The sequence below is a fragment of the Harmonia axyridis genome, chromosome 7 (genome assembly GCF_914767665.1).
Source record: "Harmonia axyridis chromosome 7, icHarAxyr1.1, whole genome shotgun sequence".
Taxonomy (NCBI): Eukaryota; Metazoa; Arthropoda; class Insecta; order Coleoptera; family Coccinellidae; genus Harmonia; species Harmonia axyridis.
In genome coordinates, this window is record NC_059507.1 from 8,184,177 (window position 1) to 8,211,145 (window position 26,969).

Here is a 26,969-nt window from a genome sequence, read left to right on the forward strand (position 1 = left end):
TTCTCAAAACAATTGTAATATTAAAATATTTGTTGAAATTTCATATTTCATATCACTTGATAAAGATTTTCCATCAAGTAAGTACCGAATCAATTGAATTTGAATCAATGAAAGATTTTCACTTATAAATTTCAAAGTAACATTTTTGCAATTCAATGATTCTAGTAATTCCATTTGGCTTCATTTAGCTCCTCAGAAAATAATTCGAAATCGATTACAAATTTGGTGTGAACAAATCTGGAGAGAAAGTTATTGAATGCATAAAGTGATGTGTTGTATAAGCGTTCATGGAATATTCGAACCAAAGCCCACTTCTATTGAATACGATTTGCCTTCATTTGAGATGATAATTCTTGAATTAGTTCATTTCCGCATTGAAAAATAGAACAATTCGAATAACGGATTCGAACAGAAGAACAATTTTTCTGAGGAATCTTGCGAAATATTTCTTCTTCGAAAAAATTGCATCTTTGAACAGAACTGGAATTTAAACTCTTATGGATTCAATCGGAAGATATTTTTCCTCGAATGAATGAATGGTTTCATAATTTTCCAACTTGAATAACAACAATTCTTGGGTTTCATTTATGGATATTTATGTTTCACAAACGTTAACTGAATTTTCTTAGCATAATCAAGTAAATAGCATCTATATCTCACGTACTTAACACATGTAAATGCCTTAAATATCACTTTGTGTTTACACAATTGAAATCCTGTCCAAAAATATTATGTACGAGAATGATATTTCTCGTATGTTTTCCTAACTCGAATAAGGATTCGAAGAATATGCAAAGACATAAGATTTTCTCAATTCGTTTTTAAAGTTTGGGTATTATCATGGAAATATGCTTTCGTGTATGAAAAAACGATAAATTATGTATAAGACAACCCACTAGATCAAGACAAAATCATAAGGAAGAAATTAGATTATTGAAGAACCTAGATCATTTGCACCGACTGTATTCTCTCATTAGGTCATCAAATTGAGGTGAAATTAATAGAAATGATGCATCTGCCTACCCATATGACGTAGGAATGAAGATGTTGTCCTATTGTTAAGCTTGAATGGACAACTCACCAACCTTGAAAGGAATGGCTCGAACTATTTGAATATATATATATTCATTGTTTCATATTTACCAACCTTGACTGAAATTATTGTATTGGTGAACGTTAAAGTATTCTTATTTATAATTTTTAACCAAAATTTTCAGATTTGTTTTTGTTATTGTTGATATACGGGGTGATTCACCGGGATGGCCTATTAGACGTTTATGGAAAACTAACCATAATCTTGAGCTGAAAATTTGCTTATTGGGGTTTCAGACATTGATCTTTCTCCCGATTCTGCAAATACGTAGTATTATAAGACTGCGGTTTCGGCCAAAAATGTACTGGGTGTTCATAAAAAGATCATGAACTTGCACAACTCCAATTCATCAAAACTCAATATTTTCAAATGAGAACCTATATTTTTCAGTCGATTCTACATACAAAAATAGTTGGGGGTAGAAAGATAATTGTCCTTAATATGCAAAATTATGATTAGTTTTCCATAAACGTCTAATAGGCCATCCCGGTGAATGACCCTGTATCTTCTACGAAAACTCTCAACTCGTTCGTGTCTGAAGTAATTATTAAATGATGGAAAGCTCTTTCCGGAAAAAGAACGCTCAAAGAGAAAAAGCAATATTGAAAGGATTATACTAAATGAAATAGAGAAAATGATCGAAAACCAGCATGGTTTTTAATTTAATCAATTCTATGAATTTTGCTGTGGGGAATTGTTTCCTCTACAATTTTATATGATCAAAAAGCCCTGAACATTTAGTGATTAAGGAAGCATAATATTGTTGTTGAGATAAAAATTAATCAAACTGCCTTCTGATGGCGACAAAGTGCAATTACGATGAAACTGAGTATTCAATTAATTTCCATCATATTGTTTGAGGAGATCGATGAAACAATAATATCACTAAAAGCTCCCTATTTCCTTGGGAATTACCAGCCAATATTAATTAGCGATCATTGAGTTCTGAATTTCACAACAATGTCTCAGGGGGGTTATGAAAACGGAATCAATTGAATAATTTTGTTGGGCCACTTCTGACGTTCTCCAGTTTAAAGTGAACATACTATTATTATACATTTATTATATTATTTTCTTATTTAAGGAGCTCTAACTGATATTGTAAACTTACTATGAAAATTTCAATAAAATTCGTAACGAAATAGAGACTTCAAAGGTGAATTTAATATTAATTTTTCCGTGCCACAATATTTACAAATTTTTGGAAAAGGAAAGAATTTTCTATTGGTTATGTCAATTTACTCATTCGAGGAAACAATACACATGAATCTATTCTTACTCCGTACTCATTTGAATACGTGGGATGGAATTCTATCAATAATCTTGTCTGGGTTTATTGACCTATCAAAACAATGTTCACAATACAATAAACGATGATTTGATTTGCTCTTCAAATTCTGGGCTATCAAAGTTGTTGATATATTTCTCCAGTTCTAACGATATATAAAAATTCAAAGATTGTGTTGTGATGATGCTAATGCTAGTAAGGATCTCAGAGTAATAAATCTAGATACTCTAGATAGGAAATCAAAACACATTTGAGAAGCCAATCTAATGAGTCTTATGACCTGATGTTAAGCTAAAACTTCATGAAATATTGAGGTAAACAAACAGAAATCTGATTGTTGCAATTGCAGAAATAGAGACTGGCTCTTGAAGCTTAATATTTATTTCTCTAATTCTGTGGTAATTCCGTTCATTCTTCAACATCTTGTAGAACAAAATCGTGCGAGAATATATCAGAAACACACAGTTTTCATGGTTATATTTAATTATTATATGTTGGTACTCCGAACTTTCCGCCACGGCTTTATCTGTCAATTCATCAATTTGCCTTAAAGAAATCAGTTCTGCCAACCAACATTTTTCAATGCAAAGATCACTAAATGATATTTATGGAAATATTTCATTGATTTCGATAAAAATGCAATGAATTAGAGAAAATAATGTATAATACGCGTACAAAAGGCTCATTCTACCACTCGTTCTTTCAAAAACTTGCCACTTCGTGGCTCGTTTTTTAATTTTGAACTCGTGGAAGAATATGAATGCCTTCTGCACTTGTATTATAAATAACTATTATGATACAAGTATAAAAGGCATTGATATTCTTCCACAAGTCCAAAATTCAAAAGTGAGCCACAAAGTGGCGAAAAAAAATTATGACTAAAATTCTGTTATATTCACTAGCAAATTTCTTAAGACATCTACTAGTATTCATTCGAAGAGAATCGAAAGAAGTTCATCCTGAGTTTTCATCACATGAAGGTTTTTTGACGAACTATTGATTGCAAGAGCACAGAGTTATACGAATGGTGTTCCCAAAATGTTTCAACGAACTGTCAGTCCATTAATGTTTTTTCAAGATAAATTCTTGAACGCGATTAGTCATCCAGGTGAGTCGTAAGGTGAAACCATGAAGGTTGTCCGCTTGATATTTCGAGAAAGGAATAAATTGTCTATTCTCCTTATTTTATGAAGTGATCGCTGCATTCAAGAAAGTTATATTGCCATACTAGGTTTCAATGAGATGATTTTCCAGAAGTTACTGCCGATTTCTATTTTCAGTAAAAAATATAATACCTATGGGTATACAAGAGTTTTGTGGTGCACAATAGGTGATTTTTATCCTTCTATTCTTTGCTAAAAAAAACATCGAAGGTATTTATGAAAATTTGAAAACTCATTTCCATTTGCAATGTGTTTTTGAAACTGAAAACTCTAAGTGTGTATTATTCAAAACATCGTTGAATATAGCGGTAAGAGAACCTGATATATTCATCGTAGGTAGGTACACATTCTGTGTCTTAGTCCACATACCATGAGCTTAGTTATTAGTATTCCTCAAGGTATACAAGAGGTGATCTCTTCGGAATACTTTAAGTATGATAATCTATGTCGATTGAAGAGAAATACGAATGTCTTCGAACTCCAGAATATTATTATCAAACACAGTAAAACAGTTCTCTCTAAAATTTCGTCACAATGTTTATAATATCAAATGATCTCAAACGATAAAGTTCAACTCACTTATTATGAATTCGTGGCTGAATTCAAGTTTGTCACCCAAAAATATCTAATAATACGTTGAATTTAATAAATAACCTAAATGAAATCATAAAATTATCATTTTCATGAAATGAATTGAAATAATAAACAATTTAGTGAAACTTGGAGTGTTTTCTTTGATCGATGTAGATTATATGATGGATGAACTGAAAATCCCAGGAAAAATTATTCGAAGAAGTGTTGTTGAAGAAATAAGAGAAATTCATATAGGAAATGACAATATCAGTTATTAATATCTTCCGAAATTTCTGAGTATTCACCGAATCATAAATCTGGGTATCATGATTGATGCAATAGCGGATTTGGTTTTCTGCATAAAACGAACTTGAAAAGTTCTGCAGAACGCAGGATGTGGTCTAAATTTAATAATATCAGAATCTAGGCTTCCATATTCTTGCATTCAATCTTACTACTCCTATCAAAAATTCTCGTATATTTGATAAAACGCCGAAGGAAGTGGTCACACATTTTCTTCGGAAATTGATTCAAATCGCAAAGATTCAACTAAGTACTGACACTGAGTCAAATTAATCTTCGAAGTATTAAGAAATATATTTTCTAACTTAAATCAACACCTTCCTGCTCAAAAGATCTATATCAAATAAAAAAAATTCAAGGAAAGAACTGACTGGAGCTTTTGGGCGGTCGTACATTAATGCGCTCTTGGAGACCACATAACTGATCGAAATTATCAGGAAAATTTAGAATAAAACAATAAATTTATCAATCGCTGAATTCGAGATCCGGAAATTTCACACCTCTAGGTCTTTCCATTAGAGAGTTATCGTGTTTATGGTCGGCCGGTAGTATGGAAAATTTGATGACGTCACCAGTGAATCGAACTTTATCTTCCTAAACTTATCCCGACTTAAAATTCGAAAATTACAGACATCTTAACGAAATGATGAAGTGATATGTTCGGGGAACGACCGCACAGAAATATACATATAATTAAAGTACCTTCCACTACCTGAAGCGGAAAGAAATAGTAACAAAGTATACACAGAACTCAAATATTTTTTTTTACATTTTTTTACAGAAACCTATTTGGGTAACTTTGAAGAATCTTGATCATTAGACACCAAATAGATTCTCTCTAATTTTGTGGCGATCTGTTCATTCTGCTATACTTAGTAGAACGAAATCGTGCAGAAATATCTCAGTTTCACATAGAGTTCACGGTTATATTACATTAGGTACTCGGAACTATTCTGTCAATGCAAAAAACGATATTTATGGAAATATTTCATCAATTTCAATAAAAATAAAGTGAATTAGGGCTTCCTCTTCCCCTGATACGCCATCGCCACTATCAAGATGAGATTAGAAGAAAAAATTAGGTATTAGCATATAAAATCAAATTTATCACACGAGAGGTAGACGATGTTTGCCCACCTCTCACATGCAAATAGAAATGATTCATTCGAACTACATTTTCAGATAGCAAGTGTGAATTATTCAATTCAGGAACAATATCGTTAAAGTCAATTTCATATGGATAAACATAGAATGACTAATTGTTGATCTATCTAAAATTGCAAATGCTCACACTGATCAATTGATGTCAGATGAACAGATGTTAAATACACTGCCCATCATAAAATTCGGATTATCCAATAATTGGCATTCATTTTGAAAATCTTTCGTGAAATAATTATGTTTTTGTTTATTTAATTAGTAACTATGCCATTTTCATCAAATCAAATCTCAAAGCTTGAAAATTACAATTATCGGCACAAAATGATAGTTCGGTTTGGGGAACGAGCGTTCAATTATGTGAATGAAAATCACTACGGAGGACAACGACAATTATCTCACTATCAAACAGAACTTGTGTTTTTCCACTTAACCGAACAGAATTTTTCTAAAATGGTGACCTCTGTTGGTCCATTTCACAATAATCCTTTTAGATAACGGGTGTTTTTTTCGAGGTATATAACTTTAAAGTGGCATTACTGTTCAAGATGGCGACCGCTTTAACAGCTGTCAAGTGATTTATTCTCAGTTAGGTTTGGCAATTCATCATAGAAGCGAATTTTGTTCAGCGATGAAGCGCACTTCTGGTTGAATGGCTACATCAACAAACAAAACTGCCGCATTTGGAGTGAAGGTAATCCTCAAGTGTATGTCGAAACACCCTTACATCCAGAAAAACTGACTGTTTGGTGCGCTTTATGAGCTGGTGGAATCATTGGTCCGTACTTCTTGAAAAACGATGATGGCCAGAACGTTACAGTCAATGGTGATCAGTATATAGCCATGATTACTAACTTTTTCATTCCTGAATTGAACAACCATGATGTCCAGGAGCTGTGGTTTCAACAAGACGGCGCAACATGTCACACAGCTCGTGCCACAATCGATTTATTGAAAGACACGTTTGGTGACCGCCTAATTTCACGTTTTGGACCTGAGAATTGGCCTCCAAGATCTTGTAATTTAACACCACTAGACTACTTTCTGTGGGGCTATGTAAAGTCATTGGTCTATGCGGATAAGCCACAAACCCTTGACCATTTGAAAAATACGGCCACAAATGTTGTAAAAAGTCATCGAAAATTGGACGTCCAGATTGGACTACATCCGAGCCAGCCGTGGCGGTCATATGCCAGAAATCATATTTGAAATGTAATGCCACAAGATTATCATGCGGATAAATAAAATTCATGTCAATCGAATAATCCATCGTTGTTTGATTGCAATTTAAAGTTCTATAGCTCTAAAAAAGCACCCTTTATATTGGTGATTGAGATGCCCGGTAAAGAACGAAACTATCGAATCTCATACCAAAGATATCTCTTTGAATTTAACGAACGTCCATAGGTTACTTGAATATTTCAGCTATTTGATGATTTTGTATAAATTGTTTCAGAGATTTGAACTCTAGAACTAATCAGCAACAACATTTTTGTGTTTGTTTGTATTATAAAATTTATAAAATCTCGAAATTTTCAAACCTTATAAAATGTAGATATGCACTTTTTGATTTAAAAAATCCTTATATTGGTCGTTTAGTCGAGAGAATATATTTGTTGATTTTCTTAATTTACATTTCCTGATGGAAAATTCTTCAGATAATTGTTTAAGTTTTTGAGCAATACGATATTTTCGAATATCTGATGATAACTGATGAAGAATTCATAGTCAAATTCAGTTGTCGCCAAATCAGTGCTTTTCTCGTACTTTTCCCTAAGTAAACAGAGTTCCATAAAGGGTCGTCTTATCGAGTCAACAGATGAACGCCCACAGGAAGTAGTTCCTTTTTATCGATTAGATCAGCAGCCCATGTTCAACTTCAATAGACGTGTCTGAAAGATAGCCCATCGTACTGCTTCCTCAATACTCAATCTTATCGTACTTGAACATACATGTCGTTTTCATCAATATTACAATTATCACCATCAGAGATAACTTTTTGTTTTAATTTCATAGAAAAATGTTACCAATCTTTGCATCCGTTGCATGAAGCAACCCTAGAATAAGCTTAAATAAACAATGTATTATCAAAGATCATCTCGAATGATATTTTGAGTCATTTTTTTTTATTTTTCCATACAGAATCACAACCTGAAGTTTGTCGCACCTTTTCACTAACACCCTGTATAATGCTGTAAACGAAGGTCATTTTGGAATCAATCACTTCGAATTGAGAGTTTTAATTTCGAATTTGTGAAAGTTTACTGGTTATTCACAATCGTAGAAAATGTATAGTGTGCATCACGTGGAAAACCACATTCTGACCCATGAGGTTGCACCACTCGTAAATGGTGTTCGGTTTTTCGCACTAGATACACAATATAACATTGTATAATCATCCAAATATTTAAGAAGAATTTCAGGAGAATCGTATCATCAGAACTACCCATTTACATTTAACAACCAACAACTAGGACATCACAATCAATCATATCTTAAATGGGGATTCATCAAGACAAGTAGCTTGACATTTTAACCAACTACTTAACTTGAAAATCAAACTTGTGAAAAATTACATACTTCAGCTTGACTTGATATTACTTGAGCTTAATATGCACGCGTTGCACAGCATATATTTCTGAGCGCATTTAGACTAAATAAGGGGATTCCTCGAGTGCCGAGAGACTGAAGCATTCGCCAGTGTGACTTTATTTGTAGTTTTCTCACATTTCTATGAAAGGAATTGATAGATTTTGGTAGTTTCAGAAATATTTTCCAAAACTTGGCCAAAATGGCCAAGGATTTTATATCAATGCGAGCATCTTCAACTCCAGTTGAAAGACAATTTTCCAGAGCTGCTCTACAAAAACCCGAAATAGGTTAGGCGACAAATCTATAAGATGCCTCATGTGTCTTAGATCCTGTTGATATTTTCGGTTGTTTTATACAATAAGTTTAATAAGTGTTAAATAAGTGATTTTGCAAGGTTCCTTTCCATTTCATAATTTTTTATTGATGAAAATCAAGCCAAGCCGTGAATCCCTTATCTCAAATATGTATTACATTATATGATCTCCAAAAGGTGCATGAATGGACAAGCGCTAAAAGCTTCCAAAACGAAGTCAGATCGTAAATATTACTTATCCTCGCAAACACAATAGTCTGTGTAGAACCTGCGTCAACTTCTTGAAATTCTATTTTTAGACCAACCACTTCACGACGTTCGTAGAAGCCCATTCAAGATTTCGAATTTCAGGTTGTAATAATTACAAAAAAAAAACAAATTATATAAACAAGAATTTAAACACTTCCATTCAACCTAGATTATTTAATCCATTCACTTCGAGCGGTGAGTCAACTTTCTCCGAAGACAGTCTTCGTGAATCCAAAGATTAGACAAGTTTACGTTGAATCACGCTGAAGCCCCTAGGCAATGTTGCAGACTCCTTCCGAAAACCAATACAAACTGAATTCTAATCGATTCTTTACGTGCATTCAATCGATCATCAGAAATATACACAAGAATTGCAGATAAGTACTCGGAATTACTTTTGGTCAGGATTGTGGAAAAACCAAACAACTTTTACGTAATCAACACTTTGGAAATGAAAGATCACTAGTGGAAAAGTTTGATAACTAAAGGTCAAGCTGTAGCTTATTGAAAATCGCATTTTTCCTGAACAATCGATATTTATTCTAAAAACCAATAAAATTCAGAACTGGTTGTCCTTATGCCTTCTTATTCAAGTGATCTCTGAAGGTTTTAAATGTTGTTAAGTGGCACCATTCTTGAGTAAATTTCGTTCTCTTCTAGGCTTCATACTTTAAATTCATTCTATTGAATATTATAAAGTCCCAATTTGGAATTCAATCGATTTGCGTTCAATTTATGTTCCTCTTCGAATATCTTGAAAAAAAACCGTTGTTGTGCAAAATTTTAACAGTGCGCTGTACATGAAGTGACGATGGGACACAGAGAGAGATGGGAAAAGAAAATTTTGACCTAATTTATGAAACCCCTAGTCTTAATCTGCCCATTAACTAACTTAACTATGGCATTCGAGATCTGAACCTACCCTAAAAATTTTAGAGTTGTCTTTGTTTACATACTAAAGTTTTACAGACATTGTGGCTAGATTATAGAACGCACTGATCAGGGATCAAGTGCGCAAAATGTATAAAAAAGTAAAGAATGAAACTGCATAAATATTTAAAAAAAAAATTTGCATTGATCGTCTGAGAATCATTCAGATCAACACTTATCTTCTTAAAACGATAGTGAAGAAGTGACTTGTGGATATTAGATATAAAAACATCAATTTATGAACGAAATTGAGTCATATCGAAATATTTGATAACTATTTTTATACCGAGACTGTATTGTATGTCAAACAGCCTGAGAAAACGATTATTATTAAAATTAATCTCGCAGGTTATGTGATAATTTTCTGCGATTAAATTTAATTCGTTGAAAGACTTCCTGAAAAACACGATATTGAAAACTTTTCATGGGTGATTTCTGATTTTAGGAATCGTTCAAGCTTTATTTTTTGTATTCCGACTATCTTAGTCACCTAACAGACGTTATAATTATTATATTTATGAATGGTTTGAGGCAAATCATTGTTGAGATTAGCGTGCATTTAAATATTTACTCATTATCTAGTCATATCATCCTAATGCGAATCTGATGAGGTATGTCACCTTAGTGCATTTTTTTCTATTTGCTATTTTATATTGAACACCAAGTAAAACCTATCTGTATGATGATGTAGTTGCATAGATGTTTCATTATCTATAAGAATGATATAAATAAACAATGTTTCCTCTCGCATAATATTGATATAGTTGATATCCATTTGAAACTATTCTTCGATGTCTGAAAAACGGACATTCAATTGATAGTACGCACTCACAATATTTAAAAAAAAATTCTGTGTTGTGCGTCTTTAGATTTTGGGATTCTTATGAATGGGCTACGAGATTTGAATTTTTGCACTTCAATAAAACTTCCAACAGGAATTATTAAAACAATTTCATTGACTTAAAGAAAATATCAACAGATTCGCAAAAATTTCATCGAAGAAAATATTGAGTGGGTAATTTTTTGAGAAATGAACATCAAGGAAGGTATTAACAGCTCACCACTTTTGAGTAATCCAAAAGCACTGATCAATGTTGGAAGCACCAGAAAACTTTTTGGGAAAGCCATAATAATCACCGTAAAAACAAGAACATCTACCGACACATTTTGAACATTAGTATTTCGCGCAACCACGATAGTTTTCAAACTGATCCTGAGTCTCTTTTACTGGTCACCCATTACCCAGTCCATTAGTATTTTGGAGTAGTTGGGCGTGCTGTAACTCGACATCTTAACATCGATGTATTTCAACTATTGATCCTTAACTAAATATTTTCTCATTTATCTTGATGTAATACTAGACAAATATTGTTACCTTTGTTCTAAAAGGTACAAGAATATTTATTTTTAAGCCCAACAGAGATCATTTAATCAAGATGTATTTTTTTGAAATACAGGGTGATTCACCGCGATGGCCTATATTAGACGTTTATGGAAAACTAATCATAATTTTGAGCTGAAAATTGGCATATTGTGATTATTCCGGAAACAGACTATTAATTTCTTATTTCGAATGGCACACTCAGTATATTATTGCATCATCAGATAGCTTTTTTTTTGGTTTGGGTAAAGACTCAACGGTTCATGAGTTAATAGGATTCTTATGAAAAAAAAAGATAGCGATGGGGATGGGGTTTTTTTCTTAATATTTCTGCAGAAAAAGATAGTCTCGAAACAACTCTTTTCATTTTAGCTTATGCAAATATGTAGTATTATAAGACTGTTTTTGGTTTGAACCAAAAATGTACAAGGTGTTCATCAGAAGATCATTAACTTGGAAAACTCAAATTCATCAAAGTCAAGATTTTCAAATAAGAAACTATATTTTTTATTATTTCAGTCAATTTTACTTAAGGAAAGAGAGGGGTTACTTAAGCAAAGCTTATACTTTAAGTGTTCTCCTTTTCGATATTATTCATATTGATTGATTTTCATTTGATTATATGCAAGTATATATTCAATATGCTTCTTCTGAAACATAGAATGTTCAGTCAAATCCAACATTCTAGGGATTTAGAGTTTCAAAAACTCCAAAGTACCTCCTATCAAGAAATGTAAATTCTATACAGCAATTTCCCATTCATTATTCTCTTTCGGTGACATTTTCTCACGTTCTGGGACTTAGATGAGGAAAATCTAATTTTTGACGTGTCAATTTTATCGCAAGTTCACGATAAACTTCACATATGAACTGAATTTTATTTCTGTTGATTATTTAAGGTACACTTATTTCCGTGACCCAATCAATAAATTTCACCACCCTATACAGGAAATACGAAAAAGTTTCGTTTCAACAAAACTTGAAAATAAATAGGTTCAAAACCAAGTTATAAATTTGGTATCATATATATGTAAATCTGGTCTCGATATTTTCCTTATCTGTGTAGGATGTAATGCAGCAAGTATTCTTTTACAGTTTCATCTTGGAATTTCATTATCCGTTCTATTTTTCATTTATTTTGACATATTGATACCATAGTATGAATCAGTACAGAGCTCTTCCAGTGGATATCTCCTCTGCTGCAGGTTCGGAAGAGATTTTGTGATATTTGAAGAAAAAAAGAGGTGCTGTTTCATCAAGACAATGCGCCGTGTCACAAATCAATGAAAACAATGGCAACATTGCATGAATTGGGCTTCGAATTGCTTCTGCATCCACCGTATTCGCCAGATCTGGCACCCAGCGTCTTTTTCCTGTTCTCAGACCTCAAAAGAATGCTTGCTGAAAAGAAATTCAGCGCCAATGAAGAAGTAATCGCCGAAACTGAGGCCTATTTCGAAGCGAAAGACAAATCGTACTACAAAAATGGTATCGAAAAGTTAGAAGATCGCTATAATCGCTGTGTCGCCCTCGAAGGAAACTATGTTCAAAAATGAAATCGAATTTTGGCAAAAAAATGTGTTTTACAATGGTTGACCAGGGATTTTTCAATTGGCCTGATATAAACGATGGTTGCACTGATTTCTATCATAAAAGTGTATTCCATTTCTCGAATAGAAAATGAAGATCATTTTTCGCTGATATATCAAGATGACCTAAAATGAAATTCTTCAAAACGAAATTTTCAAATTTGATGAATAAAACATAGAGTCTAATTTGAGAATTCATTTTATTAAAAAAAGTAAAAGTACATAACTAATTTCTCATCATTAGGCCATTGAAATTGAGAAAAAATAAAATTATAATGAATAAATTAAACTAGCAAAAAATTCATTATTTACAAGTCATCCTTTTGACTTCCTGAATAAAACTAATATCGTTTTTTCGTTGAATACTTCACTGGTTCCAGCACTGGTTTGTTGGTTTAGTCATCACAAAGCGTGAGTTTGTAGATTTTGGGCTTGCTGAGAATCCCTTATCTTAGGATAAACATAGGAAGGATTACTGATAGCGTTCACATAATACCCAGTGGTTCCACTGCTCTCTTTTGCATCAGAATTTTCATTTTCCTTATGTGTTTCTTTTTCATTTTCTTCTGTGATGAAAACGTCATCACAAAGATTATTATCGGATAATGATTCAGTTTTAAAAGTGAACTCGCTAGGTTTTCTATTTTCCATAATCAAGTAACCTGGAGATTGGTTGGGTTGATTCATGTATAATAGAGGAGTTGACAAATTTTCGAAATTTGGAGAATTGAGTCTATTCAGGTAATCTTCGATGCTCCTACTCCTTTCCATGTTGCACTTCAGGTATGGGTCGTTGAGCTCGATATAATACTGTAAATTGAGATAGTTTTTCAGGAAAAATAATGAATAGTCTTCACGTAATGAAATGCACAGATAAAATATGAGAATGATGAAAGATAAGTGAAACAAGGTATCTTCAATTTTGTAAATGAAAATTCTATCGCATCCACCATATCTAACAATTTACAATTTTTGATTTCTAGACTTCTATTTAACCATTTCTTCTTGATCTAAAGATACTTCCTTAGTTGGCCTTTATGAATCGGAGAAGCGAAAAATATCTCCTTCTACAATAAAAAATGAAAAAAATCAAATATCTACTTATCTCACCTGTCGTGTTTCTTCTCCAATCATTTTTCCCAATCTATCTTCTAGTTTACTGAACGAGGGTCTTTTCAGAGGATCCTGAGACCAGCATTCCAACATTATTTGATAACTGTAATGAGAAAAATCAAATATCATACGATCCTTTCAGTATATTTGTACTATTCCGCCAAAGTAAATGAAAAAAAGCTACGAAACAGGCTGAGAGATAAAAATACTCTATAAAAATTAAAACGCCAAGAAGGTTTCGAAGTTTTTCGAACGAATTTGACACAAACGTAAGATGAAGGCATTTTTTTATTAATAACGTGTCTTAATTCCGTTCCAAGGTACACCACTACAAACGTTGTCCTCGATGACAAGCAGTCACTGGAAGAAACACAACATGTGGTCGTAAGACAACAAGCCAAAGCTCTGATCGACGGAAAACTGTATGAAGGGTACCATTGATTTGCAATGAATCCTGTACTCGAAAATTGGCCTTCATGCCCTTCATGGTGTTGCATTTTTTAAGTCACAGAGTATATATTTAATGAAAATATATGAAGAGAAAAATATAGCATCACAACAGAATTATTATTCATCCTTCATTATTTTGGAAATTTAAGGTGAATTTTCCTCTTTATTTATTGATTTTTTCAGAAAAGCTTACATTTCATTGGTTGAGTATTCAGGTGCTTCCATTCGATAACCCTCAACAAGCTTCGTGTAAAATCTTTCGTCTACATCCATAGCTGGATAAGGGGTTCTGGCAAGGGAGAAAAATTCCCATAAAACGATTCCAAATGACCAGACATCTGATTGTGTAGAAAATATCTTATCACTGATGGATTCAATTGCCATCCATTTTACAGGTAAGGGACACTAAAAAGCAACTTGTTAGTCATAAAATAAACAAATGAATCCAGTGAGGAGCATTCTAGCTAAGATCCAGATACATCTCAGATCTTGCAGTATCTAAGTTTCGAAGAATTTTTTTTGGAATGATCCAACCCAGAAAGATTCCGCCAGAGGGATTTTCTTTCGGTTTTTCCCTTCACTTGAAACTCTTTTTTGTAGGTTTTTTACCTATATTACAGAAAAGATCTGGGCCAATAAAAAGAGTTCGTGCTCCTCTTCTGGCAAGTGTTTTGGAGAAGAAATACTCAATGTTTGCCTGATAACTGATCAGATCCAGTTTTAATGTCCTGTGTGTTCATATAATAACTATTCCGAGCTTCGTGAAAAATTTGTTGTGAATAGCTCGATCACTGAACCATAGAAAATTTAAGCCGAATATCGGGAATAGTAATTTACGAAACAAGTCCGGAAAATAGGGTTTTTTTGGACGAATAGACAAAATTCCAGGACGAGCGTAAGCGAGTCCTGGAACTCTGTGAGTCCAAAAAAACCGCGTGTTGCGTACAATATTTTTTCGGCAACCATGTAAAATAACACTATCGCTGCTGCTCTCCATATTTTATTGCGATTGCGATCAAAAAACATGCAAATTTTTGACAACTAATTTCATATGAACTGTCAGCCGTTATCTCGGTTGCTATGGATTCTATGATTCTTTTCCGGCCTAGTCCGGGAAGTACGTACTTTCCGGACTAGGCCGGGAAATGCTACTTTCTCAGAGAAAAAGCGTCCGGGAAGTGAGCACTTCCCGGACGGTTGCCGAAAAAAAATATTTCAGTGAGAATAGTTATGAAATTTTTCGTGTATACATAAGCTTAACTCTGACTGACATCAGGATATCTGATGTCAGTGCTTCCCTGCTGTTCTATATTTCATGATACTTACGTCGCTGTTCTTCTTGTAGTTATCGTTTTTGTATATACTTTTCGCCAAGCCAAAGTCGCAAATCTTAACAACGTTATCATTCGCTAGGAGTATGTTTCTAGCAGCTAAGTCACCATGCAATACTTTGCGGGAAACAAGGTAGTCCATTCCTTTGGCCACTTGAAATGCCCACACCATTAGATCTTTGGTACAGACAGGTTTAACAGAACCGTTGTAATCTCCTCTATAGTTTGTGCGCCAATTAGGCTGTATGCTACTGTTATTGCTCAGCAATATTTCGTCTTCACCTGAAAATTTTTTATTCGTGTAGCTCTTCCCCAATATTTATTCAATATTCAAGCACGTTTTCGAGAAACATCAGAATTCAATACTTCTCTAAATTTTTCAAATGAATGAATTTATACCTGCAGCATCATGTATATTTATATGAATACAGCTCAATCAAAAAAGAGGATCAATCGAAAAAAGAAATTGAGATGTTTAAATCAATATTGAGTAGGTAATTTTTTTGTGAATAAAAAAAGTACAGTAACACTTCACTGGGATACAAGAATAAACAAAAGTATCCAATAGTAATGGTTTTTGTCAAATTTTTACCTTCTTCAGCTTTTGGACATATGCTGATCCCTTTACAGTCCTCTTGATCTGAATCATTTTCGGATATTGAAGAAAATTTCACACAGTTATTGCTCTGTTTGGATAACTGCGTAACATAATTCATTGGAAAGCAACTAAAAAGGCAACATTTTACCAACTTTTACGTTAAGATTGTAAGCCACTGAGAAATATAAAGGCTGGCTCACATAAAACAATCCATAGTGCAATACAAGGTGGAGAAAGCTTATTAATTAAATTATATAATAGTCTACAGACTTAACTTTTCATCTCATACTCTGTAACTTGAAAAATGCAACCCCAAGAAGGCTTTGGAGTTTTTGAAGCAAATTTGACAAATGTTTAACTAAAGAAGCAAAAGATGTGGTCGATAAAACTACAAGTCAAAAATTCTAAACTGTATTGGTTATGCTCAAGACGATTAGCAATTTCTCCAAATAAAAAACCACCTTCACTTTATTCAATAAATTTTAATCCATAACGATCTTCGACTGGTTGAAATTTGTCTGTCAAGGTTGGTCAAAAAATTCCAACGTCTCCTTGGTGTTGTATTTTATGTCACAGAGTAAATGTTAGTACGATATTAATTTATGAAAAATATATTTATGATTGATTTGATTGCATACATACCTTCTCGAACTTGCTACAGAATATGATCTCTGCAATCTTTCGTTCCCAATGTTAAAATCAATGGTTCCAGTAGTACGATCTATTTGATCTATAAACTCGTTTCTATGTCGATATAAATAATTATGGGTGTTACCAAATTTGCAGTACTCAACTATAACGAATAATTGGCCTGCAAAGAATCTAGGTTAGAATACTGCAGGGAAATCTATATTTCTCCATATTTACTTAAGCAATCAGGGTTTGGTATCAACTAGGATTCAAAAGAAACTTAACTATAAAGAGTGATTCATTAAGAATGTCCAATCTATGAATTGTAGACTCTAGACCTCAAGTTAGGAAGTTTCTATCCAACATGTAAACCATGCTGGTTTCTGAGATACCGGGTATTAGAAGTTCAAAAATGGATTCGTGAAAATTTTTTTTGGTTTTTTTTTTGGCATGATGATTGCCCTGAATTGGCATTGCGAAGGGAGGGAGTTACACTTAGCTATTTTCAGTTAATAAAAGCAAATGAAGACCTATAGTTATCCTTCCAGATTTTTATCTAGGTACAGAGATTCAATTTTGCATTTTTTTCTGATTTTTTTATGGGGACCTAGTTGTTAATGGTGGTAACTTTTCAAATTGACACACTGTATATTATATCTAACCCTATAGTTTTGTATAGATTAACCCTTGTGAATTGTATACCTTTAGCTACATTTTTTGTGCATGCTCCAAGAAGATTGACAACATTGAGGTGATTTCCCAAGTGAACCATTATCTTGAGTTCTGAAGCCAGAGATTTAATATAGATATGACTAGCGTCCTTTTTAACCATTTTCACTGCAACTGTTGTTCGTTCTTCTCCTGGTATTATACCTTTTGCCTCTCCCTTCATTACTACTCCAAAAGCACCAGCTCCTAACTGTTTTCCTAAAAGATTTCGTTAGGCATTTGCAAACAAAACAATAGCATGAATTGGTTTTTAGTATCTAGCCCAGGAATTATATCAGAAAATAAATGATGACAATTGCACAGGCCAATAAAATGAGCAAAAATGGTTGACAGAATTATGATTCTAAAATCAGACGAAAAAAAGATTCACTTTTGATTTTTCTGAAAAAAAAACTTCTTTTTCTCCTCTATTATTTTGTACCGGGTATCCCCCTGAGCGATTCGTCGGTTCACCATTTCTCCATTCGGGTCCTAGGCACCTGATAATATATATTTTGACTTGGCCGCCATGTTTGCCCGAACAAAATCTCCTAGTTCAATTTTGATATAATACGATAATTGAATATCTCATCAAGCAATTCCGAAGAAGCTTTCTTACCTATCTTCAAATTTTCTGCTGGGAATTCCCATTTCCTGTCATAAGGTAGTAAGTCCACTTGATCTTCTAAACCAAGCTCAGGATTGAGATGTTCCAAATGTCCACTTTTGAAATAAGCCAAACCAACTTCTCGGAGTAGTTTTTCCAATTTCTAGAAACTGTTTTTCAGAACACGAATATAATTTTATGTAAATATTACTCACTTTCTTTCTGTGATCCTTCAAATAAACTATCACACATGTTATTATAATCAATACCATGAGAAGTATGATGGCCAGCCAAAAATACCATTGAGTTATTGTATTGTCTGCAAGTATAGTTGATAAACATAATCCATATATTTTTGAGAATATTTAACTCAAATTTTGTCATTTGATTTTTCATATAAACAAAGTAAAATATCAGATTATTGGATAAATATTAGAGTATTAGATACATCTAGTATGGATGGAAAAGATACATTATTCATGGAATACAAAATGAAAGAGAATTATAATACAGTTGCAACGTAATTTCGAATAAATCGAAAATGGATGAAAATAAAAAACACAAATTTTCTCACCTGTTATATATACCTTCTTTTCCTTTACTTTCAAACCATTTGTATTTATCGCGGTACATTTTACAATAGAAGAACTCGTGAAAGACTTCTCTAGTGTCGTTTTTCCAAAATACAAAAGTGTTTCATGAGAAGAGAGCTGGAATATAAAAATATAATAACAAACATATAACATATAGATACTTCAAAAGTAAAATAATAAAGCAGATATGTAAGCGCGTGTTATTCTTTCTCTTATTCTGTATGTCTGATAATTTGATCACAGAATTCATTGAATTTCCCTTAATTCGTTAATTCATTTTGGAAAATTATTTCGTCAAATTTATTCAAATGTTTTAGGAAAATATTGAAATGTCGACAGTTAATGATTGTAATTTAATACTGATATAAAGAAAAAATTCTTTCCAATTACTAACCTTTTTATACTCACAACTATTATCTAAACAAGGCTTATATTCAATCCAGTATTTAGATATTGGATTAGAATAAACTTCACATATGATTTTAGTTTTTTCTTCAGGCATCTGAAATTCGTCCACTACAAGATCTATTACAGGTTCACCTTAAATTACAAAAATTCCAGATCAAACGAATACCTATCTAATCATATCTACAATTTACCGTATACCTGTAGTTCTTTTGTTAAATTATTTTTCACCTTAGTATTATTTATGACTAGAGTATAGTTTCCTCGATCTTTGTAAGTTATATTTTTGATACTGAGGTACCCAAAGGATTTATCAGAAATCATTTCGTATTTTGTACTATTTCGGATAATTATTTGATCATTGTTATCAAACCTGTGAAAAATATCATGTATAATAATATGTATGTGGAATACGCACAATGATTTTATTCGTAGCAGCATATTCAAATTATAGTTCATTTATATTAGAAATGGTATGACGTCAGCGATCGAAGCGAAAATATCATAGCCAGATTGTCGAAAAAATCATTTCACTGCTTACAAAACAAATTTTGAGATTGTCCTGAACTTTTATTTTGTACTGGAAGACTAACTATGACACATTATTAGTCTTATATGAAAACGATATTTTATATAAATGAATGAAATAAATATGCACAATCAGAATAAGCACCTACATTGGCAACATTGGAAATTGTTCAGTTTTTGGGATTTTTCAAGCTGTATTCGGTTCTTTGCTTGCGTGCACGCATCATTATTAGACCAAGACGAAAACAGGAGCTGATAATAAAAGAAACACGGGAGCCTTGCCAGAAATGACAATATGAACTTGGGAATTAGTCTAATATACAATTTTAAATATAGTTATTTGTTCTTTTCCTGTAGGTATATCCCATATTTTGTTTTTGAAATTATCTAGGACCAATATAGGGTAAAACTAACTGAACTTTACCTTGAATATCTTATATTTTATATATACTTGAATATCAAAAGCGAAATAAAAAAAAAAATTATAAACCATTACCAATGAGCTTCACTGTTTGGATATGCTTCGAAGGTTACATTCCAAGTGACAGTTGATCCTACTTTTCTTTTTTTATCTTCAAACATTTCAGGTCCGGTAAAAAAAACGAATTGGTCATCTATTGAAAACAAAAACAACTACTTGATAAAGTCTAAAACTGAGAATTCGGGGAAAAATTATATTAAATTCAATGCTGAATATCCTCAAGAAATACACTGAATTAAAAAAAGAACACATGTGATTCATTAAATATTAAACAATGAACATGATTTACAGAATCGCCCTACTTATGTTATGTAAAATACTTTACCATGTACAGTTATTGTTATTTCCGTATGGCTAGAATGATTTTGTTTATCTTGGACAGAGCACCTATATTTTCCTGAATTGCTTGTATTGAGATTTGAGATACTGAATGTTGATTGATACCTATCCTCATCAACTTTTTTTTGCTGAAATAATATTTTTATATTTAATTGAATCTGTATTAGTACGTAAGGAATCTTATCAAATTGAAATTAATGCTAGCAGAAGAGAAATCGTGTTTTTTTATAATAAAGGGTGTTTTTTAGAGCTATAGAACTTTAAATTGCAATAAAACAACGATGGATTATTCGATTGACATGAATTTTATTTATCCGCAATATAATCTTGTGACATTATATTTTAAATATGATTTCTGGCATATGACCGCCACGGCTGGCTCGGATGTAGTCCAATCTGGACGTCCAATTTTCGATGACTTTTTCCAACATTTGTGGCCGTATATCGGCAATAACACGGCGAATGTTGTCTTCCAAATGGTCAAGGGTTTGTGGCTTATCTGCATAGACCAATGACTTTACATAGCCCCATAGAAAGTAGTCTAGCGGTGTTAAATCACAAGATCTTGGAGGCCAATTCACAGGTCCAAAACATGAAATTAGGCGGTAACCAAACGTGTCTTTCAATAAATCGATTGTGGCACGAGCTGTGTGACATGTTGGGCCGTCTTGTTGGAACCAAAGCTCTTGGACATCATGGTTGTTCAATTCAGGAATGAAAAAGTTAGTAATAATGGATCTATACCAATTACCATTGACTTTAATGTTCTGTCCATCGTCGTTTTTGAAGAAGTACGGACCAATGATTCCACCACCCCATAAAGCACACCGAACAGTCAGTTTTTCTGGATGTAACGGTGTTTCGACATACAATTGAGGATTAGCTTCACTCCAAATGCGGCAGTTTTGTTTGTTGACGTAGCCATTCAACCAGAAGTGCGCTTCATCGCTAAACAAAATAAAATGGACGTAGTGCGCGATACGTATTCCGCACAGAACCATTATTTTTGAAATGAAATTACACTATTTGCAAGCCTTGTTCAGGCGTGAGTCTATTTATGATGAATTGCCAAACCAAACTGAGAACAAATCATTTGACAGCTGTTATATCGGTCACCATTTTGAACAGTAATGCCAACTTAAAGTTATATACCTCGAAAAAAAACACCCGTTATAAGAAATAATAATAATAATAATAGAAGTTGGAACTATCACACAAACCCAATGTCTGAAAGCTTCATATTTAAGTATGAATTCAAATGAGAGTATATGACGATATATGAACAAAAAAATCTTTAAATGTTTGAAAGAAAGCATACGAACTTTTAACATCACTACCTATAGGTATCATAACTCACAATTCCATCTTTGGGAAATTCCCAAATAATATCTGTATAAACATCACTGTCCACAGTACATTCCAGGGTCAAATTATCACCAACAATGAAATGTTTCTTAGTTTGACTGATGAATGGTTCGGCTATATGTGACTTAAGTGCTGTAATATTGATGATCAGTTAGTGGAAAATCTTGATGATGGATTCTTGAGACAATATAAAATGATTTTTCAAATATAACATGTTAGTAATACACTGCGCAAAAGAATTAACGCACATTATGGAACTCTGAAATTTATTCAACAACTGAAGGTGTTCTCAATGATAATTATTTCAATCAGAATTATGCATCCATATGTTATCCACTTTCAACGTTTTTCTTCAATACAGATGTTTTTTCCCAGCGGGAATAAAAAAAGATGAGATTATCAGATTTTGAATATATTGGCTCCACTCTGAAATCAGTTGTTCTCGATCAATTCTAGTGATCAATAGTTTTTCTTTCGTTTGATTTTCTACACTCGATCGCTATGCAACGTGAAACACGCAATTTGACCCAAGAGGAATGTGCCCAAGCGGTAGTTTTGCTAGAAGAAGGGTGGACATACACAAGAATTGCACAAAGATTCAGGGAGATAGGTATGAATGTCCGAAGACCAGGACAGGGTAGACCACGGGTAACAACTGCCATTCAAGAACGTTACATGAGAGTTTCTTCGTTGAGACAATGGTTTGCACCCGCTCGTGCTCGACTCCTTCAAAATCAGCTTGTGCAAACTCATGGGGTGCAAATTAGCACTCAGACAATAAGAAATCGCATCAGAGAATATGATTTAAGGCCTCGTGTCGCGGCAAGAGGCCCAGCTCTTACCCCAGCCCATCGAAGGGCGCGTTTGGATTTTGCGAGAGAGCATATCCATTAGGAAGAGGCTGATTGGGAAAGAGTTCTCCTCACAGATGAGTCTAGATCCTGCCTCTACCATTGTGATCGACGTTCCCTTTTGTATACAGACGTCCACATGAAAGATATGTTCAGTGCAATTTCCTGAATACTACTGGTTCCAGGGGAAGATCGATTATGGTATGGGGTGGAATATCTTTGACTGCTCGCTCAGACCTAGTGCTCGTTGATAATGGAGCTATGAATTCTGATAGCTATATAAGGAATATTCTTGAAGAGCATGTAGTGCCATTTGCCCCATACATTGCTGAAAATTTCATTTTTATGGACGATAATGACCCTATCGTGCGCGCATCGTTCAGGAGTACCTTGAAGAGGTTGAAGTCTCTCGAATGGAATGGCCAGCAAGAAGTCCAGATCTCAATCCGATTGAGCAGGTTTGGGACAACCTCAATAGAAGGCTGAGAAGTTCAGAAAATAATCCAGCTACTCTTAATGACTTAGGAATCCAACTCAGAGAAATCTGGGAAGGATTAGATCAGAATATTTTGAGATCACTCATTTTGAGTATGAACCGTCGTTGCCGAGCTTCTTCCATTTAATGTGTCTTATTTCGTTCAAAACCTACCCGAGAGAAGATGAAAAATAAGTTATAAAGTCAATGTAGAGTTAACTTTCATTAAAATTGAGATTTTCAGAATGTGCGTTAATTTTTTTGCGCAGTGCATTTCTCAAATATAACATGTTAGTAATACATAATTAATCAAGTCGAATCACCCCTAATTTTTACTGACAATAATACCAGGTATACTTACGTTCTACCACTAACTGGAATGAATAGTCGTAAGAAACATTTTTCCTGGAAAAGTGACATTTCAAGATGCAGTTATCACTTGTGGAATTGGCATCAAAAAAATAACCTTCATATGGATTATAACCGAAGGCATATTCACAATTATCCGTGTTGTTCAGTGGCACCTTTAACAAAAATAAGAAATAAAGGGTGTTTCTTTTAGAGCTATAGAACTTTAAATTGCAATAAAACAACGATGGATTATTCGATTGACATGAATTTTTTTTATCCACAAGATAATCTTGTGGCATTACATTTTAAATATGATTTCTGACATATGACCATCACGGCTGGCTCGGATGTAGTCCAATCTGGATGTCCAATTTTCGATGACTTTTTCCAACATTTGTAGCCGTATATCGGCAATAACACAGCGAATGTTGTCTTCTAAATGGTCAAGGGTTTGTGGCTTATCCGCATAGACCAATGACTTTACATAGCCCCACAGAAAGTAGTCTAGCGGTGTTAAATCACAAGATCTTGGAGGCCAATTCACAGGTCCAAAACGTGAAATTAGGCGGTCACCAAACGTGTCTTTCAATAAATCGTTTGTGGCACGAGCTGTGTGACATGTTGCGCTGTCTTGTTGGAACCACAGCTGCTGGACATCATGGTTGTTCAATTGAGGAATGAAAAAGTTAGTAATCATGGCTCTATACCGATCACCATTGACTGTAACGTTCTGGCCATCATCGTTTTTGAAGGAGTACGGACCAATGATTCCACCAGCCCATAAAGGCACCAAACAGTCAGTTTTTCTGGATGTAACGGTGTTTCGACATACACTTGAGGATTAGCTTCACTCCAAATGCGGCAGTTTTGTTTGTTGACGTAGCCATTCAGACAGAAGTGCACTTCATCGCTAATGGACGTAGTGCGCGATACGTATTCCGCACAGAACCATTATTTTCGAAATGAAATTGCATTATTTGCAAGGGTTGTGAGTCTATTCATGATAAATTGCCGAACCAAACTGAGAATAGATCACTTGACAGCTGTTGAATCGGTCGCCATCTTGAACAGTAATGCCAACTTAAAGTTATATACCTCGAAAAAAAACACACATTACACTTTGTTACATGAATATGGCGAATGCAGGTCATCCAGACCTTTCAGAAATGTATCTTGTTGTGTATCCTAAGTTAATATTGTTAGTTGATTCATGAATGATGGTCTGAATTTTTTATATACTCAATCGGAAATTTTGAAGCAAGATGTTTCTTTTCTGACTCCCCTGTTGACACAAAAATTTTGCTTGGAGTTGTTAATCTATGCACGCAAAATTCCAACATTTTGATGAATGAAAATTGTAGATATTTGGGCAAAATGATATCTTGATGTTGTCTTGGAACAAGAAAGGTAGGATTGAATATTTTCCACTTACTATAGTGCCTCCTTCTGTCATTAAAGTTACGTTGACATCAGGAGATGTTGGTCTACAAGGTACCACTGTTCTGGTATACTTGGAGGAATATATTATTTCATAATTAGCCTTAGTTTCTCTCACAGCTAAGCGATGTTCATCTGAAAATCAAGTTATTCAAATACGTGTTTTATCTTATTATAGTTGTTTTGTTGAATAAACTTATTTCGAACTTTATAAGTCAACAGTTACATAAAGTAGAAGGCTTATTGTTATTGCTTTTCTATGTATGAAATCGAATTATTGATTAATCAACTTTGACTTCCATTTTTCCTAATATTTTACTTTTTTACTCACCATGAACATAAAAATATCTCTTCTCAGAATTTTTTAAGTTTTTCTTCTCAAAACAGATATAGTAACCCACAAATGGAAACGTTATATTGACTATATCAAGTTGGGAAGCGTATTGGTAATTTTTCTCTTGGATTGAATAGTTGGATATGGAAATTCCTGTGAAATCTTCATATTGCTGAAATATTCAAATTTTATTTATGAGTAATGTTGATATAGACACTACTATATCAACTCACTTCATCTGTCACTACAGGTGTTTTCCATTCAAGTGGTGCATCTCCTTTGCAGATCATTGTGACATTATCTCCTGTCTCAAAAGTATAGACATCATGAACGTTAGAGTCGTTCATGAAAATTTTAATCTTTGTTTCTGCACAATGAACTGGAATTTGATTGACATTACCTCCATAATCAAAACGCTCGGTATAAAATTAATAACTTCTTTGTTAAATTTTCGAAAATATGTTCTATTTACCTATGAAAAATATTGTCATATACACGATTATGAAAATGTTAACCCAATTGAATCTTAAAAGCGCCATTTTCCGACACATATCAAAATTTGAAATAGATACAACACCAAACTCGATTTCACTTCCACAAATACTACGAGATGTCGTAATAGTTTCTTTGGAAATCTGAGGTTTATCAACTTTTATCATGTCCAATAGGAAGTTCAAGCTAGTGGAAGTAAGATAACGTCGGTAGTCTATTTCTGACCGATCCTACTTTCCACCTAGATGATATACTGAAAATTTTCTGGGGAAACTTCCTAGGAAGTATATTCTGATAGTGTTGTTCATACAGTTTCCGATAAAATCTCTGAAGGGGGAACTAAAGACGAGAAAATCTTTTCAGATATAAAGAACAATTTCTAAAGAGGATTAAAGCTTCATTCCTTTTAAGTTTCATATCGAAAAAATAAATCAAAAATTTTCATGTTGAACATTTTTTTAAGGAGAGGTTTGATAGGGAAATACTAGACAAAGAAGTATCAGATCAATGTTTCTTGTTTTTACACTAATAACAATTCATAAATATCAACATATACAATAATTACATTCTCACAAAACATTCATAGTTTCCAGAGAAACATCAATAACAATGATAAACAAATTTCATAACATGCTCTTTCAAATGTTGAATTGAGAGGAATACTAAATAAATTCGAATGACGTTCTGAATCCAGCACCTATATAAATTCTATGTACATCAAAAACCTGGCCTTAATATCAAGGCTTACGATAATGTCTTAATAAGACCGCTAAGAATGATATCTTATTTCTACTGATTTGTCAGTAGTAGATGTTTCGTCTTCCTAGAATTAGGTAGAAGGCAGTAATCACATATTTGAATACAGAATGAAGCTCAACTAAGCCATTCGAAGAAAGTTAACCTAAGGTAACTCAGTTGTGGAAATGAGAATGTGTAAGAAAAAAAAATGGTCTTATAACATACATACAAAAATCTAAGTTTTTAAACTAGGTCAAGCTGAAAAATATAATAACATTTATATGCTTTCCTTCACATTTCTGTCAATCTTAGTTCTTATATAATTCACATGACTCAAATATGAAAATCATCATTTTTGAAATATAAAAATCATTCATATCAATAAATTATAAACACATGAAAATTAGTGAGGATCAAGTCATAGGGTTTTTGCTAGTAAAAGAATAACCATAGGTATATTAAACAACAATGAAATATAACATAAATTCATGAAGAATATTTCCTTGAATAT

The 26,969-nt window shown here is 33.3% G+C and overlaps 3 protein-coding genes across 6 annotated transcripts in view; all 3 read right to left on the reverse strand.

Moving 5' to 3' along the window:
* LOC123684174 (vascular endothelial growth factor receptor 1-like) overlaps positions 1–10,880 on the reverse strand; it is a 31,525-nt gene extending 20,645 nt beyond the window's left edge. For all 3 annotated transcript variants that reach the window (XM_045623334.1, XM_045623333.1, XM_045623332.1), the window contains exon 1: positions 10,724–10,880. In XM_045623334.1, the coding sequence (XP_045479290.1) occupies positions 10,724–10,790 (67 nt within the window). In that variant the 5' untranslated portion in view covers positions 10,791–10,880. The remainder of the gene's footprint in view (positions 1–10,723) is intronic.
* A 1,933-nt stretch (positions 10,881–12,813) lies between these two features.
* On the reverse strand, positions 12,814–21,906 carry LOC123684646 (vascular endothelial growth factor receptor kdr-like). 2 transcript variants are annotated; one of them, XM_045623973.1, is made up of 15 exons: positions 21,773–21,906; positions 20,402–20,543; positions 20,092–20,209; positions 19,262–19,440; positions 19,057–19,202; positions 18,644–18,779; positions 18,285–18,388; positions 18,082–18,232; positions 17,457–17,681; positions 16,767–16,935; positions 16,119–16,252; positions 15,522–15,808; positions 14,389–14,600; positions 13,743–13,848; positions 12,814–13,442 (listed from the first exon to the last, which is right to left on the reverse strand). In XM_045623973.1, the coding sequence occupies exons 3-15, from the start codon at positions 20,175–20,177 to the stop codon at positions 13,035–13,037; spliced, it is 2,343 nt and encodes a 780-aa protein (XP_045479929.1). In that variant the 5' UTR covers positions 20,178–20,209; positions 20,402–20,543; positions 21,773–21,906; the 3' UTR covers positions 12,814–13,034. The 2 variants fall into 2 exon arrangements, with proteins under 2 accessions (XP_045479929.1, XP_045479930.1); XM_045623974.1 differs by lacking the exons at positions 20,092–20,209; positions 20,402–20,543; positions 21,773–21,906 and having other exon boundaries at positions 19,269–19,366.
* On the reverse strand, positions 21,749–25,938 carry LOC123684519 (vascular endothelial growth factor receptor 2-like). Its single transcript, XM_045623813.1, has 6 exons — positions 25,701–25,938; positions 25,462–25,607; positions 25,226–25,400; positions 24,890–25,029; positions 23,468–23,630; positions 21,749–21,912 (listed from the first exon to the last, which is right to left on the reverse strand). The coding sequence occupies exons 1-6, from the start codon at positions 25,885–25,887 to the stop codon at positions 21,749–21,751; spliced, it is 975 nt and encodes a 324-aa protein (XP_045479769.1). The 5' UTR covers positions 25,888–25,938.
* Between the last annotated feature and the right edge of the window lie 1,031 nt (positions 25,939–26,969).

Coding starts and splice junctions, on each gene's coding strand:
- LOC123684646 (XM_045623973.1), bottom strand. CDS start 20,177: ATGTTTGAAGATAAAAAAAGAAAAGTAGGATCAACTGTCACTTGGAAT. Junction 19,203..19,261: donor AAAAGAACTACAGGTATACG/GTAAATTGTAGA, acceptor TTGTAATTTAAG/GTGAACCTGTAATAGATCTT. Junction 18,389..18,643: donor AAAGAAGGTATATATAACAG/GTGAGAAAATTT, acceptor CTATACTTGCAG/ACAATACAATAACTCAATGG.
- LOC123684519 (XM_045623813.1), bottom strand. CDS start 25,887: ATGATAAAAGTTGATAAACCTCAGATTTCCAAAGAAACTATTACGACA. Junction 25,030..25,225: donor GAGATATTTTTATGTTCATG/GTGAGTAAAAAA, acceptor CTTGATTTTCAG/ATGAACATCGCTTAGCTGTG. Junction 21,913..23,467: donor ATTCCAGTTAGTGGTAGAAC/GTAAGTATACCT, acceptor TCAATATTACAG/CACTTAAGTCACATATAGCC.